General features: G+C 37.4%; 1 protein-coding gene across 4 annotated transcripts in view; it reads left to right on the top strand.

Moving 5' to 3' along the window:
* The window catches only part of NEBL (nebulette), a 400,747-nt gene that overhangs the window by 340,899 nt on the left and 45,390 nt on the right, over nucleotides 1-14,458 (top strand). Inside the window, exons 14-19 of one of the 4 annotated variants that reach the window (XM_032167547.2) lie at nucleotides 1,163-1,273; nucleotides 5,168-5,278; nucleotides 5,445-5,555; nucleotides 7,767-7,871; nucleotides 10,162-10,254; nucleotides 13,373-13,465. The exons of the other annotated variants lie outside the window; for them this stretch is intronic. Of the exons in view, the coding sequence (XP_032023438.1) occupies nucleotides 1,163-1,273; nucleotides 5,168-5,278; nucleotides 5,445-5,555; nucleotides 7,767-7,871; nucleotides 10,162-10,254; nucleotides 13,373-13,465 (624 nt within the window). The remainder of the gene's footprint in view (nucleotides 1-1,162; nucleotides 1,274-5,167; nucleotides 5,279-5,444; nucleotides 5,556-7,766; nucleotides 7,872-10,161; nucleotides 10,255-13,372; nucleotides 13,466-14,458) is intronic. 4 annotated transcript variants of the gene reach the window in all.

Below are 14,458 nucleotides of genomic sequence, written 5' to 3'. Positions count from 1 at the left end.
GGAAAGGGGGAAACAGGGACTCTCTGCAAGGCCAGAGTCCCTGCTAGAGTGCTTCCTGCCTCACTGTTTGAATCCCAGATTCCACACAGGAGGAGGAGGGGCCAGACTCCTCCCTGTTGCAAACTACCCGAACTTCTGTGGCTCCACCCCAGTGCATGCTCTTCCCAGTGCACAGGCCAGTTGGAGTTTTGCCAGCGACCCCCTCCTATCTGTCTGTCTCAATAGTAACATCAAAGATCACTGATCGGCCAGGTGCAGTGGCTCACACCTGTAATCCCTGCATTTTGGGAGGCCAAGGTGGGTGGATCACCTGAGGTCAGGAGTTCATGACCAGCCTGGCCAACATGGTGAAACCTGGTCTCTACTAAAAATACAAAAATTAGCTGGATGCAGTGGCACACGCCTGCAGTCCCAGCTATTCGGGAGGCTGAGGCTGGAGAATCGCTTGAACCCAGGAGGCACAGGTTGCAGTGGGCTGAGATCACTCCACTGCACTCCAGCCTGGGTGAAAGAGCAAGACTCTGTCAAAAAAAAAATCACTGATCACAAACCACCATAACAGTTTGAAATATCGTATTACCAAAATGTGACACAGAGACACCATCTAAGCACATACTGTTGGAAAAATAGCACCGATAGACTTGATTGACAAGCAGGGTTGCCACAGAACTTCAGTTTGTAAAAAAAATGCAATATCTGCAAAGCACAATAAAGTAAAGCACAATAAAAATGAGGTTTGCCTGCATTACTGCCTTCATTTTGCAGATGAGTAAACTGGAAAAGTTAAGCATTCTCAGTGTCATATAGCTGGTGAGTGCTCTGGCCTCCAAGTTCATCTGTTTTGTACAACATTAGCTCATTTACACCCATCTCCCTATCCTCCAGCCCCAGAGAAAATTGTCAGTGAAGATTTTCACATGGCAATTGCCTTTGTATACTAAACGTCTTCGGAGCTTTGCATGCTCTTCTTCAGTGAGAACGAGATTATCGTTCTAAGCAGTTCAGAAAATTTAGTCGTGAGTGATCATTCATAGTACTCAAGGAGCTTTGTTACCTCTTTTGTAAAATATGTTTAACTATATATATATTTTTGGTATCATTGACTGCAGATGCATGTTTGCCCACTGAGTGTTTGAATGTTGTAAAATGTTGTCTTTTGCAGAAAGAATACAAGAAAGACCTGGAGTCAATAATTAAAGGGAAAGGAATGCAAGCTGGCACTGACACCCTTGAAATGAAGCATGCCAAGAAGGCTGCAGAGATAGCGAGTGAGGTTAGTAGGGTGCGTGATGCAGGACTTAAGACTCATATTTTGGAACCTAACAAATTAGCAACTTGATTAATATGTGGAATTTCTCAAAGCATTGTGGCTTAACAGTTTGGAATGGAGACTATTCAAAGCATTATGCCTGCTTGAAAATTTACAGTTTTTGCTTTGCTCATATCCTTCCAATGTATCAAAAAAGCTTGGTGGAAGGCATTTTAATTGAACACACACACACACACATGCACTCCCCTGCACACCTTATTTCAGAATACAACAGATTTTATGGTAATCTAGGCTATAATAAATGTTTTCCTGGTATTTTTTAGTGGATCATATGCTGCTTGGCATATCTGTATTTCCAAATTTCTAAGCAGAACTTCATGTATGGACGTTTAACATGAGAACAATAGTCGTTTCTGTCTGATTGCATGTTCTTAAAATAGCCATCGTTGACGTGATGAGCGTGCATGAAATTTCTACACAGTCAGCATTTTGGGTGGAGGTCTGATATAACCTGAATGACCATGTTCATTCATCTAACACCAGTTTTCTCTTCATGGGATAGAGGATATTGATTTAAAAGTTTTGTCTTCAATTCTGTGACAGGATGGATAATATCACATCACAAAGTTGTAGGAGTCAGACCATATGCATATTTTTCAAAGGAAATACCCTAGAACTTTCTCTACACCTCTTGAACTTCCCCAGAAAATCTGAGAATATAAAAGGATCACTGGAGTAAAGAAGATTTGGGATGTGATGATTTTATAAAAAGTGTATGTGCAGGTGAAGGGGTCCTGCTCACTTATCTCAAGGCTGGTTAGGTGGGGGCTTCAGTGGGGTACTCTGAGACCTGTTGTGTGACCTTTGCACTTAAGAAGAGGTGACTCAGGACTGACACCTTACAGGAAATCTGGAAGGCTAGAGGTAGCTGCTTAGCTGCTAGGGAAGTTACTGTTGTTTTGAAAATGACTGACATCCCCAGAGTTAGGTACTGGCCTGGGAAATGGGATTGCCATGATTGAATAAGACAAAGGAAGTGGAGATGGTATAGGTTTCCTGATCAATAAGTGTTTCATTTTGAAGTGGTGGCCAGGGGTGGACAGCCAGGAGCGTGAGTAACAGGTACTTGAAAACCTCCTTTATCCCTTTCCTACTTCTGTTCTCCTCCTGAGATATAGTCATTGTTATAAGTTTGTTATGGAACCTTCCAAATCTATTTCGTGTTTATATAGATAAACACACATGTACACACAGAGACTTAAAAAAATGTTAAATGGGGTCAGACCCCATATAAGTGTTTTCTCACTTTATATTATGGATATTTTTCCGTGTTCCTTCATAAAGGTCTACCTCATTCTTACAGAAAAATTAAGTGTTCTATAACATGGATGTGAATATGTGACCATTTATCTTTTGTTGTCTCCAAGGGAAATGTATAATGGGATCTCAACATTACAGGCCAAAACTAGAATCCCTAACTTTCCCCTAGGTTAGCTTTCCCCGATCCGCTTCTCAGCAAACGGCACCAACCAAAGCATAGAAGTCACTTTGATTCCTGTCATCAGCATGCTTTATTGATGACACCCCCATAGTGGTGGTCTAAATCCATCTTTCTTGCCACCCTAGTCCTAAGCCACCATCTCTATCCTCTAGATCATTTTTCATAGCTTCCTAACCAGAATTCTGCTATTATTGCCTTCCTAGTAGACGTTCTTTTTTTTTTTTTTGAGACGGAGTCTTGCTCTGTCACCCAGGCTGGAGTGCAGTGGCGCAATCTCGGCTCATTGCAAGCTCCGCCTCCCGGGTCCTAGTAGATGTTCTTAACCCAGCAGGAGAAGAATCCTTGAGGGAATTAAATGAAATTTTGTTACTCTCCTCACATGCAATTCTTTAGTGGTTTCCAGTCACATCCAGTGTAAATGGATTCACTTGGCTCTGGTGAAGTCTCCACTCTCAGGCTGAGAGTCTTAGTCAATAAAAACCCCCCAAATAATAATAATAAAAATCTCATTTGCATATAATCATAGTCAAGTCCCATTTTGCCTAAATGACAGGCTCAGATCCTTTTCAACCAATGTTCAGGACTTTGCCGTATTTTAATATCAAAAGTTTATTTTTCAAATAAAGTCAATGGATCATATTGTGACACAAATGACCCTCAAGAGTCAATCAAGCCTTCCCATATCTCTGGGCTTGACCATGTGACTTTCTTTAGCCAATGAGACATCAGCAAATGTGACTCAGACTACAAACACACTTCTGCATTAGGATTTGCCCTCTTGGAATGTAGATGCCGCCATGTTGTTTTAAACCTTCTAAGTTTTGGCGTGTTTTGTTATGCAGACAACAAATGACTGATGCAAAGGGTGTCTAATGTAGTTTATGTGCTTTAGAACACATTTACATTTGAAAGTTCATATTGGAAAATTGTTACATCCTTCTACCATCGGACCTTGGTGGCTGTCTGTTATCAGTGCCTCAGTTTCATCATATTTGTTGGCCTTCAAATGAAACATTTTGTTTTGGGGTTTTAAACAGGCTGACTAAAACAGAGTGCTTTTTATAGACATAGTAATAATTGAATATTATTATTTTGAAAGTTAAACATAATTATGTAAACTTTTATTTAGAAAAGTGATACTGGGAGTGTAAGTCAGTAAAAACAGGAAGGGTTATGAGTAGAAGGCAGGAGGCAAAATACTCCAAGACCGAGATTTTTGTTTACCACTTATCTAAATTTGAGGATCTACGAATAAGCAAACCAACATTTACTTTGCAGCAGAGAATCTACAAATCTGGAGTGTGTCAGCATAATAAGAAATAATTGTTTTAGAGCAAATTTAATTGGCTATAGTTAATAGTATTTTTAAAATAACGTTTTTCTTTGAAGAATAATATACATATAGAAAATGCAAATTTATATATGTACAGCTTGCTGAATTTTATAATCAGTTTTCAAATGTGACAAAAGTCCCTAAAGACATGTGTGCCTGTGTAATTATGACTATCTTGTAAGCAATGGGTAATCCAATTCCAACTGGCTTAAAAAAAAAACACAGGTAACTTATTTGTTGTTCTTATGATTGAACAGTAGAAAAATTCCTAGGCACAACTTGATCTAGGACTCAAATAATGAGATTTAGTTTCAACTTTCAGTTCTTAGGTAGACATTCTTGTTTGCAAAGAGGCTTCCAGCAGCTCTTATGTGGAAAAAAAGATGCATGCATCCCAGAACCAATTCTGCAGTGTGGGTGATGGGGCATAATGATTTACTAAGTTCAGCAGAGCCCAGAGACTTGGGCCAGTTTCTGGATGGTTTAGGAGGGGGAAACATTGAGTTATCCAGTGGCAAATCAGAGAGCCAGTGAAGGGAATAGTGATTTATTTAAGGCCAGCAGAGTCCAGAGATTTGAGCCAGTCTCACCCAAGCTGGATGGTTTAGGAGTGGGAACATTGAGTTGTCCAGTGGCAAATTAGGGAGCCAATGAAGGGAAAAGAAGGGGTGGATTTCAGAGAAGCAACCAACGCTTATTCACTACAGAGTGAAAAACAGCAATTTTACAATCGCTCTTGACTGACACTTAACTAAGCCATATATGACCCAATAACATATCAAGTTTATCATATTGAAATGTTAAATTTTCCCATTGGCTAGCTCTGTTTTTTCTTCTTAATTCAGATTAGCAGAAAAAAATTCTTCTGATTACTGGTGAATAAGTTATACTAAGTTGTATTCCTACCACAAGTAAAAACTCTTTTTTATTCTATAGAAATAAAAGAAATAAGGATTCAACTTCATTCCAAAAGACATGGTCTTGATGTCAAAATGACATCTCGATTTTTGAGCAGTTTCTCAAATGATTGGAGAGCACTAACTGTGTGTTTCATTTTCTGCAGAAAGACTATAAAAGAGATCTGGAGACTGAAATTAAAGGGAAAGGGATGCAGGTGAGCACAGACACTCTTGATGTCCAGAGAGCTAAGAAAGCATCCGAGATGGCCAGCCAGGTAAGACAGCAGCGAGATACAAAGTTTAAAATAAATGCCGTGAATCATAGCTAGAAAGAGCATAAGTGTTCTTTCCACATGGGTGGCTTTGAGATGCAAACACGTAAATTTCAACATTGCTATTAAAGCTTAAGCAAAGCTCTGAGATTATTTTCTGTTCTTTTAGAAACAATACAAGAAGGACTTAGAAAATGAAATTAAAGGGAAAGGAATGCAAGTGAGCATGGATATCCCGGATATCCTTCGAGCCAAAAGGACATCTGAAATCTATAGCCAGGTTGGTCAAGAATGAAGATACTCAGAATCATGTATTCCAATGTCATGTTGCCATGTGCTTTGTATGTCTCTATGAATGATATCTTTCTGAGGGCATTGCATTCAGAGTTAGTGTACTCTTTCACTAAGAAACCATTGGCCAAATTTGATTAACCTTACTAATTAATAGGACAACTGTCGTAGATTCAATGCAACAGACATTACGGAGCGCTACACCCTCTCTGTCGGGGCTCCTTGTTTTGAGTCCAAGGACATTAAAACATTTTGTTTTTTTTTTAATTTTAGAGATGGAGGTCTCACTCTTTCACCCAGGCTGGCATGCAGCGGCACCATCATAGCTTGCTGCAGCCTCAAACTCCTGGGCTCAAGCTTATCTTCCTGCCTCAGTGGGCATGAGCCGTTGTGCCCAGCCCAAGGATATTTTAACCTTTTCTTTCTCTCTCTCTTTTTTTTGACACTATTAGACACTTGGCTCAAATGCTTTTGCTCATACCAGAAAAAAAAATGACAAACTATTTGTCTTTTAACCATTTCATAATGAATATTCTTATTAAAATAGTTCCAAATAAAACTAAATGGCTAAAGCTGCACAAGGTATAAGGTGAAGTTTAGCATTAGGTAAACACTAAGGGAACAGCGAGGTTTTCTTGGTAAAATTTAGATTTGTCAAATATACTTGTCCCATATTCTGTAAACAAAGCTGGATGTGGGAGAAGTAATGACCACAAAAATTTATGGAAGAAGAATTTATTTATAAAATCTGACTTGGGCAAAAACGTTCATTAGCAAATAATATCTTTGCTGTAACATTTACTAAAAAAGAATGACTCGCAATGGAAAAAATAGTAGAAGGAATGAAAAAAATGAAAATGGTTATTTAAAATTGACCACAGAATTTAATTTGATTAATGGAGTTTCTGCAGAAAGGAATGTGTAACAACATTTGGCGAAATTTGTTAAAATTCTGATTAAGACATAAGCAAGGACATTAACCATCCACTGGTTCAAAAGGGTAGTATCAAGATGGCAGAGTCAAATGTCAGAGGACTTGTGTGCCTCTCAGCCTCCGCAGATGACACGGCTGCTGGGATGGTCCTGAAGTGTATGTTCTTCTGTTCTCAGTGTCCGTGAACTTGGAGGCATTGGCTTGGCCATATCAGCTAAACTAAAATCCTAGGTCAATGCCTTAAACAGCAAATGGACATTTGAGTCAGTGGAGAAGAGTTACTTACTCTCTCAAGAATGCCACATTCATTCCTTCAGTCGGTAAACACCTCCTGAGCACCCATTTGCATGCAAAACCAGACATGGCTTTGCTCTTGGAAAGCTACAGACAAATCTAATAATCATGTAAATATAGTATTACAACAATGATACATACACCTGAAAGTAAAAGTATTGAGAGTGAAGGTGCCTGAGCTGTCAGATTTCCTGCCTTAACAGCGTAGATTTTTTTTTTAGCGTGATGTGAGAATATATCTAATTTTAAGGGATTTCAATCACTGAAATACAATGGGGATACTTAAGAGGGTGTAATGAAGCCTGGTGCATTTCAACATGAATAGTAGTTACCTTTCTTAATAAGCATTCATTTGCCAGAATAATTAACTTCACTGATTTTGGAGTCGGAGAGCCTGGTTTTAAGTTGTAGCTCTGATACTTACTATCTAGCACCTCAATTTCTCCATCTGAAAGATGGAAATAATAATAGTATCTGCTTGTCAGGTTGATTAAATGAGTTAATGTGTGTTAAGTATTTAGAACAATACCCATTACATAGTAAATACAATGTAAGTGCTGGTACTAGGATAAGATATTGCCTGGGTTGTATTAGAGCTCATAGTAGCTCATTTAATGGAGAGAAAATGAAAATTTTAATCTCAACTTCAAAATACTGGTAACTTTCCCTTAATCAAATCGATCTTCACCTGAAGTAGGAAGCAAAGCATAAATCTAGAAGCCATGTGGTATGGTAGAGATCGAAGAATGGTATCATTCTATCTCTGTCTCTCCGCCTCTCTCTCTCTCTGGGAGTGTAAGTCATTTTTTTTGCTGTCTCTCTCTCTCTCTCTCTCTCCCTCTCCCCTCTTCCTCTCCCCCCTCTCCCTCTCTCCCTCTCTCTCCCTTCCTCTTTCCCTCCCTCCCTCCCTCTCTCTCATGCCTGCGTGCACACACACAGTTTCGGATTTATATTAACTGTTTATATTTTTAGAGAAAGTATAAAGATGAAGCAGAGAAGATGCTTTCTAACTATTCTACCATAGCAGATACTCCTGAAATTCAGAGAATTAAGACAACTCAACAAAACATTAGTGTGGTGAGTAGCCATTAAAGTTGCCACCTTGAAATTTTGTTTTGTAAGAAATGGTCTTTTTTCCTCATTGATGTCTTCTGCTGTCTTACTTGAATTTTCTGTCAAGTGTATTATCTTTATTTCCTTAAAATAATATGAATACTGATAATTTTTACAAATTATCATTTTTCATGATTTTTTTGGAATTACAAATTCAAATTTTCCTCTTTGGTATAAATGACAGTTATTAACTAAATTTTAAAATTTAACTCAGGAAAGAAGTCTGTGTTCTACACAGATTTTACTTTGAAGATGAAAATAGTCATATGAAGTGATTTTATTCCTGGTTTTTGATTGTTTTTACTGATAATATATCTAATGATTTACTCATTCTTTTTTTTTTTTTTTTTTTTTTTTGAGATGGAGTCTCGCTCTGTCGCCCAGGCTGGAGTGCAGTGGCGCAATCTCGGCTCACTGCAAGCTCCGCCTCCCGGGTTCACGCCATTCTCCTGCCTCAGCCTCCGGAGTAGCTGGGACTACAGGCGCCCGCCACCACGCCCGGCTAATTTTTTGTATTTTTTAGTAGAGACGGGGTTTCACCGTGGTCTCGATCTCCTGACCTCGTGATCCGCCCGCCTCGGCCTCCCAAAGTGCTGGGATTACAAGCGTGAGCCACCGCGCCCGGCCGATTTACTCATTCTTAATAAATTTCTGAACTTCTATATTTTTATTTTGAGGAAGAGGAATTGCATCAGCACTATTTTTTTTTTAACTTTTATTTTAAGTTCAGGGGTACCTGTGCAGGTTTTTACGTAGGTAAACTTGTGTCATAGGGATTTGTTGTACAATTATTTTGTCACCCAGGTGTTAAGCCTAGTACCCATTAGTTATTTTTTCTGATCCTCTCCCTCCCCTCCTACTTCACCCTCTGATAGGCCCCTGTATGTGTTGTTCCCCTCTGTGTGTCCATGTGTTCTCATCATTTAGCTCCCACTTATAAGTGAGAACATGTGGTATTTGGTTTTCTGTTCCTGCATTAGTTTGCTAAGTGTAATGGCATTTAGCTCCAGCCATGTCCCTGTAAAGGCCATGATCTTATTCTTTTTTATGGCTGCATAGTATTCCATGGTGTATATGTACCACATTTTCTTTATCCAGTCTATCACTGATGGGCATTCAGGTTGATTCCATGTCTTTGCTATTGTAAATAGTGCATCAGTACTATTAATTAAGAGGCTGGGTCCATGATTAATAAATGTATAAACTTGACTTCTGTTCTAAAATTGTAAAAATTGACCATACAACTAATATTTTAACATAGAATTAGCTCAGTCATTAATAATTAAGCAAGCATCTCATCAAAATATAAATTCTAGTAAGTGTGAGGACTTCTGGAACATTTCCTACCTCCTAACTAGTTGGCAAGCACTGGCTCTCAGGGTGAGCTGGTCAGGTGCCTGCTGGGTCTCCACAGGGATGGCCAGGCTGTACTGAGAAACGGGAAAGTCTTGCTGGAAGGATGAGGAAAGGAGGCTGTGTGATTCCATAGTGTTCTTTAGTTCTAGCCTTTGGAGGAAAACATCTCTCCTACCATGCTCTCCCACCCACACGGAGGCCACTGGATTACCAAATGTCAAGAAAGGGAGTAATTCTATCCTCATTTACCTTTCTTATAATTACTCTGTTTTTCTGCAGAGTACTCATAATGAGAGCACTCATAAATACTCTTGTGTTTTTGTTCTGCTTTGGGTTTGGAAGGGTAGATGTTAGTAGGGGTGGAGACACATGGGAGAGAGTTAACAAATAAGTGGAAGATGAAGAAGATAGACTTGAAATTAACATTGATATTGATGATGAGCTAACATTTTCTTGGAAGAGAATGTGGGCATCCTTGTGTTTGGAGAATAGAAGTTGCCTAAAATGTCATTCTCTTATTGAATTCAGTGATAACGGCTTAATGGGCTTTTGTAATATCTGCTTTTTCTCAAATACACGTGTGACATATATTTATATTTGAAGAAAGGAACTCTGATTTGCCAATGTGTATTCTCAAAGCAAATAATCTGCAGTCAGCCGTGATAGTGGTCTAGCTCTAGAGCAGGAGAGGGTTACTTGTAAGATTATGGGATATAAAACCAAAGTTTTAATGGATTATCTTAATGGATTATTTAATTGGTTCCTATAATTCCAGCACTCATAAATAGATGCGGTATTTGTATTATTATAAAACCTGAGAAATTGTCTTTCTAAGAAGCGGATCTAGGACTTGAATTCTGACAAGCTTAGTTATTCTTTTCCTTTTCTTATAATAAAGGTATTTTATAAGAAAGAGGTGGGAGCTGGCACTGCAGTAAAAGATACCCCAGAGATCGAACGAGTGAAGAAAAATCAGCAGAATATTAGTTCAGTAAGTTCTCTACAGCATTATCTTTTCTGAAAGCAAACATAAACTATAGACAAATGTTTTTAGTTCTTTACTCAACTGATGGCTTTTTTCCTTTTATTCTTCACTTTATTGAAATGCTATTTCTTCATATATCAAAGATCTAACTTTGAGAACAAAAACTGTATCCTTGTTTCCCTTGATATATCACAGTGAAGAAGAGCTAGGTCATTTTAATGAAACCTAGGATTAGATTTCATCTCTTTGAAGAGAATTTTAACTCTATTAAATTTTGCAGAGAAAGGATACATTTCAGTACCTCTCCACAAGTTGGAAGAAAGAAATTTTCCCCTGATAGAATGATTAAAGGCCCCAGAACATTTATTTGGCAGCTTAAGTGAAGGTTTAGATTCGAAAAGGCAAATAGTACCAGTTCATTTTTAACCGATGTCAGTCACATGTCTAAGCTTTTTATCAGACACAGTTCCTCCCATTTCTTCTTTCCAGCCCGTTTTACCTTCTGCTTCTTCCAGCAAAAACGAAAACAAATCACACATCTTCACTATAAATTGTGAAATAACTTAACCTCCAATAACCTTTAGACTGGGGGGAAGGGTCCTCTTCTGTTAGAAGGGTCCTTCTAACATTAAGGTGCTTAATGTTATGGATAAATTTTTTTTTCCATTGACTGTTTGACATTTGCAATGGATAATTGCTCTCCTTACCAATTTGATATTCTCCCATGTATATTTAGTGCATTGAGTTTCTTTCCTTTTTTTTTGAGACGGAGTCTTGCTTTGTTGCCTAGGCTGGAGTGCAGTGGCGCAATCTCAGCTCACCGCAACTGCCTCCTGGGTTCAAGTGATTCTTCTGCCTCAGCCTCCCGAGTAGCTGGGATTACAGGCACACACCGTCACACCTGGCTATTTTTTTTTGTTTTTAGTAGAGATGGGGTTTCACCATGTCGGCCAGGCTGCTCTCGAACACCTGACCTCGAGTGATCCTCCCGCTTCAGCCTCCCAAAGTGCTGGGATTACAGGCATAAGCTGCTGTGCCTGTCCATTACATTTAGTTTCTTGAGGAAGTAAAAAGGATTCGTTCTTTAAATCCCTTACTCTGACTTACCTTTTCACCTTCATCCTTGGAAAGAGCACCTTCCCTTTAAGTAATCCAAGCAGAATGGCCTTGATTAGACTCGGCTGTGGGTTACTTGGTCATTATGCAGCATCCAGAGAATATCAGTGTGGGTCAGCATTTGTGAAGAAAGCGTAGGAGAGGTAAAAGAATGCAATAGTAAAGCATACTTCAAAATAAAAGTATAAAAAGTCTGCAGAATGTAAGTGCAATAAGACCTCTGTAGCACTCACGGAGCTATCTCTTGAAGAAAGTGTAAGGAGGACCTAGGCTTAAGGTGTGGATGAGAGCAGATGAATGTGTTCTTCTGATCTTTCATGGTGAGACCCTGTGTTAGCCTGGTACATCAATTAGTTTGGGAGAGAAATATAAAATATTCATTGCTTCACTTTCCAATGATAATATTTAAAATGCACCCATTGATGTACTGTGATTTAATATTATAAATATTCTGTAGTGTGCAATTCTATAGACTACAGTGAAATAACTGTGCCGTTTTGATTAGAGTCCCTTTGAAAAACAAAAGTGTTCATCTTTAATCATGTTAAGCTTCTCACCCGAGGAAAATCCCACAGAGTATTACAGTATATCATTTCTTCTCTTAGCATCACAGCCTCTTCTAGCAAACAATAAATGCGTAGTTCTCTATCTGCATGAGGTTGGGCCATAAACTCCTGCTTAGTATTCAAATGGAAAGTTGCCCTTTTGAGATTAGCTAGATCTGTCAAACCAAGATATGATTCTCTAACATTTAAAGATCTCGACATTTTCTACCTCCAGAGTACAAGCCTTTTAGCTGTTAGCTCTCTGTCTTAAGAACTATTTTTGAATTTTATTTAGAGGTAGCCTTTCTCAGTGAACTTCCAATTTAACTGTTTTGGGTCTGGACTAATATTGGCATTGCTACTTATATGAAATCCACAGATACTAAGACGTAGACGATATCTGAGATATTTAGGTACTGCTTCTTTATGACAGCCTGCATGGATTTCACCCTTAATCATTTTAAACGTTACCAAGTGATTTCTGAAACATGTTTCATGTAGATTTAAATCTTTGCTAAATTTCAACACGGCCTCTTAAGTCAAGCCCATGCTTTCATGTATTTACATATATATATGTATCCTTTTCATTCAAGAAAGATTGAATTTGAGTTATCTTCCATGAATTTTAGACATACTAAACTACTACCTGAAGTGATAGCATCACTAATCATTTTATGAGTTCAAAGAACTCTTTCTTGTCCCATGCATAACTGTATGCTCGTATTACCATTTGCCTGATTGATCTTCCTCTAAATAGATTTGATGGGGGAGATTTTGAGTGAAGTAGAAGCCAGGATAAAGGTGAGCTTTTCCTAATGTGATTGTGTGCATAGCAGACACCTCTAACTTCCTGGCACTGACCTTCCTTATAGTGATGCAGGACCCAGTGGTCTATGCTTTTAGTACATTTCCTTCCATCTCCCTTTTTCTCTTCTTTTATTGTGCTCACTTTATTTTTTTCCTTATTCTATAAGGAAATTCTTTATTTCATTATAAGGAAATAAATTATTTCCTTATTATTTATGTGCTCTCAGTGAGACAAGCAATGTTCCCCAGACTGTGGCTAACTCAATTTCACTTTTGCCTTTAAATACGTGTTAAATTTTAATTACCATATTAATAGAAACTGCTTTTTGGATAGAAAATAATCATTTAAGATAATTTGCAAGATTTTTTTCCTGCATCTGCCTAATAATACAATTTATTTTCATAAGCAACATTTGCTTATTTTACTTAAAAAACTCATAGTGATGGATAAGTGAATGGATATGGATTTATTTGTACCTTAGGAATAAGGAATCCTGAAAGCACCAGATAAAATTAAGAATTGTGTCCCCAGTGAGGGAAAAGTAATGTTGGAATTAATAAAATTCAATTATGCAATAGTTATAATTGAAGAATTCTCAATATTTTAAAGCCTTGCATAGAATAAAGTTAACATTATATTCTTATACATTATGCAGGTGAAATACAAAGAAGAGATTAAACATGCAACAGCCATTTCTGATCCTCCAGAACTAAAGAGAGTTAAAGAAAACCAGAGGAACATCAGCAATGTGATCATATTTCTTAAGTATTTTTTAAAAATTTTGTTGTATATCAACATATACTGACAGCATAAAATCTGTACAGGTAAAATCCCATCACAATGAACCCCATTGCAAGAGGATCACTTCCTTAAAAGTGGAGCTAGCGTTTTACACATCTGTATGCCCTCCGTGACACCTAGCCTAGTGCCTTGTATGCAGCATTTATTTTTTAAAGACACGTATTATTCAGACATACAGAGTGGAATGATAGGCATTGGAGACTCCAAAAGGTAGGAGGGTGAGAGCAGGGTGAGGGGTGAAATATTGTTGGGTACAGTGTACACTATCTGGGGTAATGGTTACACTAAAAGCCCAGACATCACCACTATGTAATATATCTATGTAACACAACTGTTCTTGTACCTTTGAATCTATAAAAATTAAAAAAGAATGAAACCTATTTTCAGAAACATATTGATATTTTCGTTTTTGTTTTGTCATCTGTTTTGTTTTGCAGACATATATATGTAGTCTCTATATAGCTATATAGTTAGCTAGATATCTGTATATATCTCTATATAGTCTATATTAGTCTATATGTATCTATATATAGTCTATATCTATATATAGTCTATCTATATTAGTTTATATATATCTATATATAGCCTATATTAGTCTATATATATCTATATATAGTCTTTCTATATCTAGTTAGACTATCTACCTATCTATATAGATATATAGACTTTATTAGTCTACAATGCAAAACAAATCACAAAACAAAAAAGAAAATTTTCTATTTATTTTATCTATACCTATTTCTGAAAATAGGCATAGATATCTATGAATATATATATTCATATATATGAAATATATGTTTATGATATATATATTTATGAAATATATAGATTTATGAAATCTATGTGATATATAGATTTATGAAATATATATATTTATGATATATAGATTTATGAAATATATATTTATGATATATAGACTTATGAAGTATATATATTTATG

Source organism: Hylobates moloch, unplaced genomic scaffold (assembly GCF_009828535.3).
Source record: "Hylobates moloch isolate HMO894 unplaced genomic scaffold, HMol_V3 SCAFFOLD_2, whole genome shotgun sequence".
Classification (NCBI taxonomy): Eukaryota; Metazoa; Chordata; class Mammalia; order Primates; family Hylobatidae; genus Hylobates; species Hylobates moloch.
This window is presented reverse-complemented; position numbering and strand designations above follow the sequence as displayed.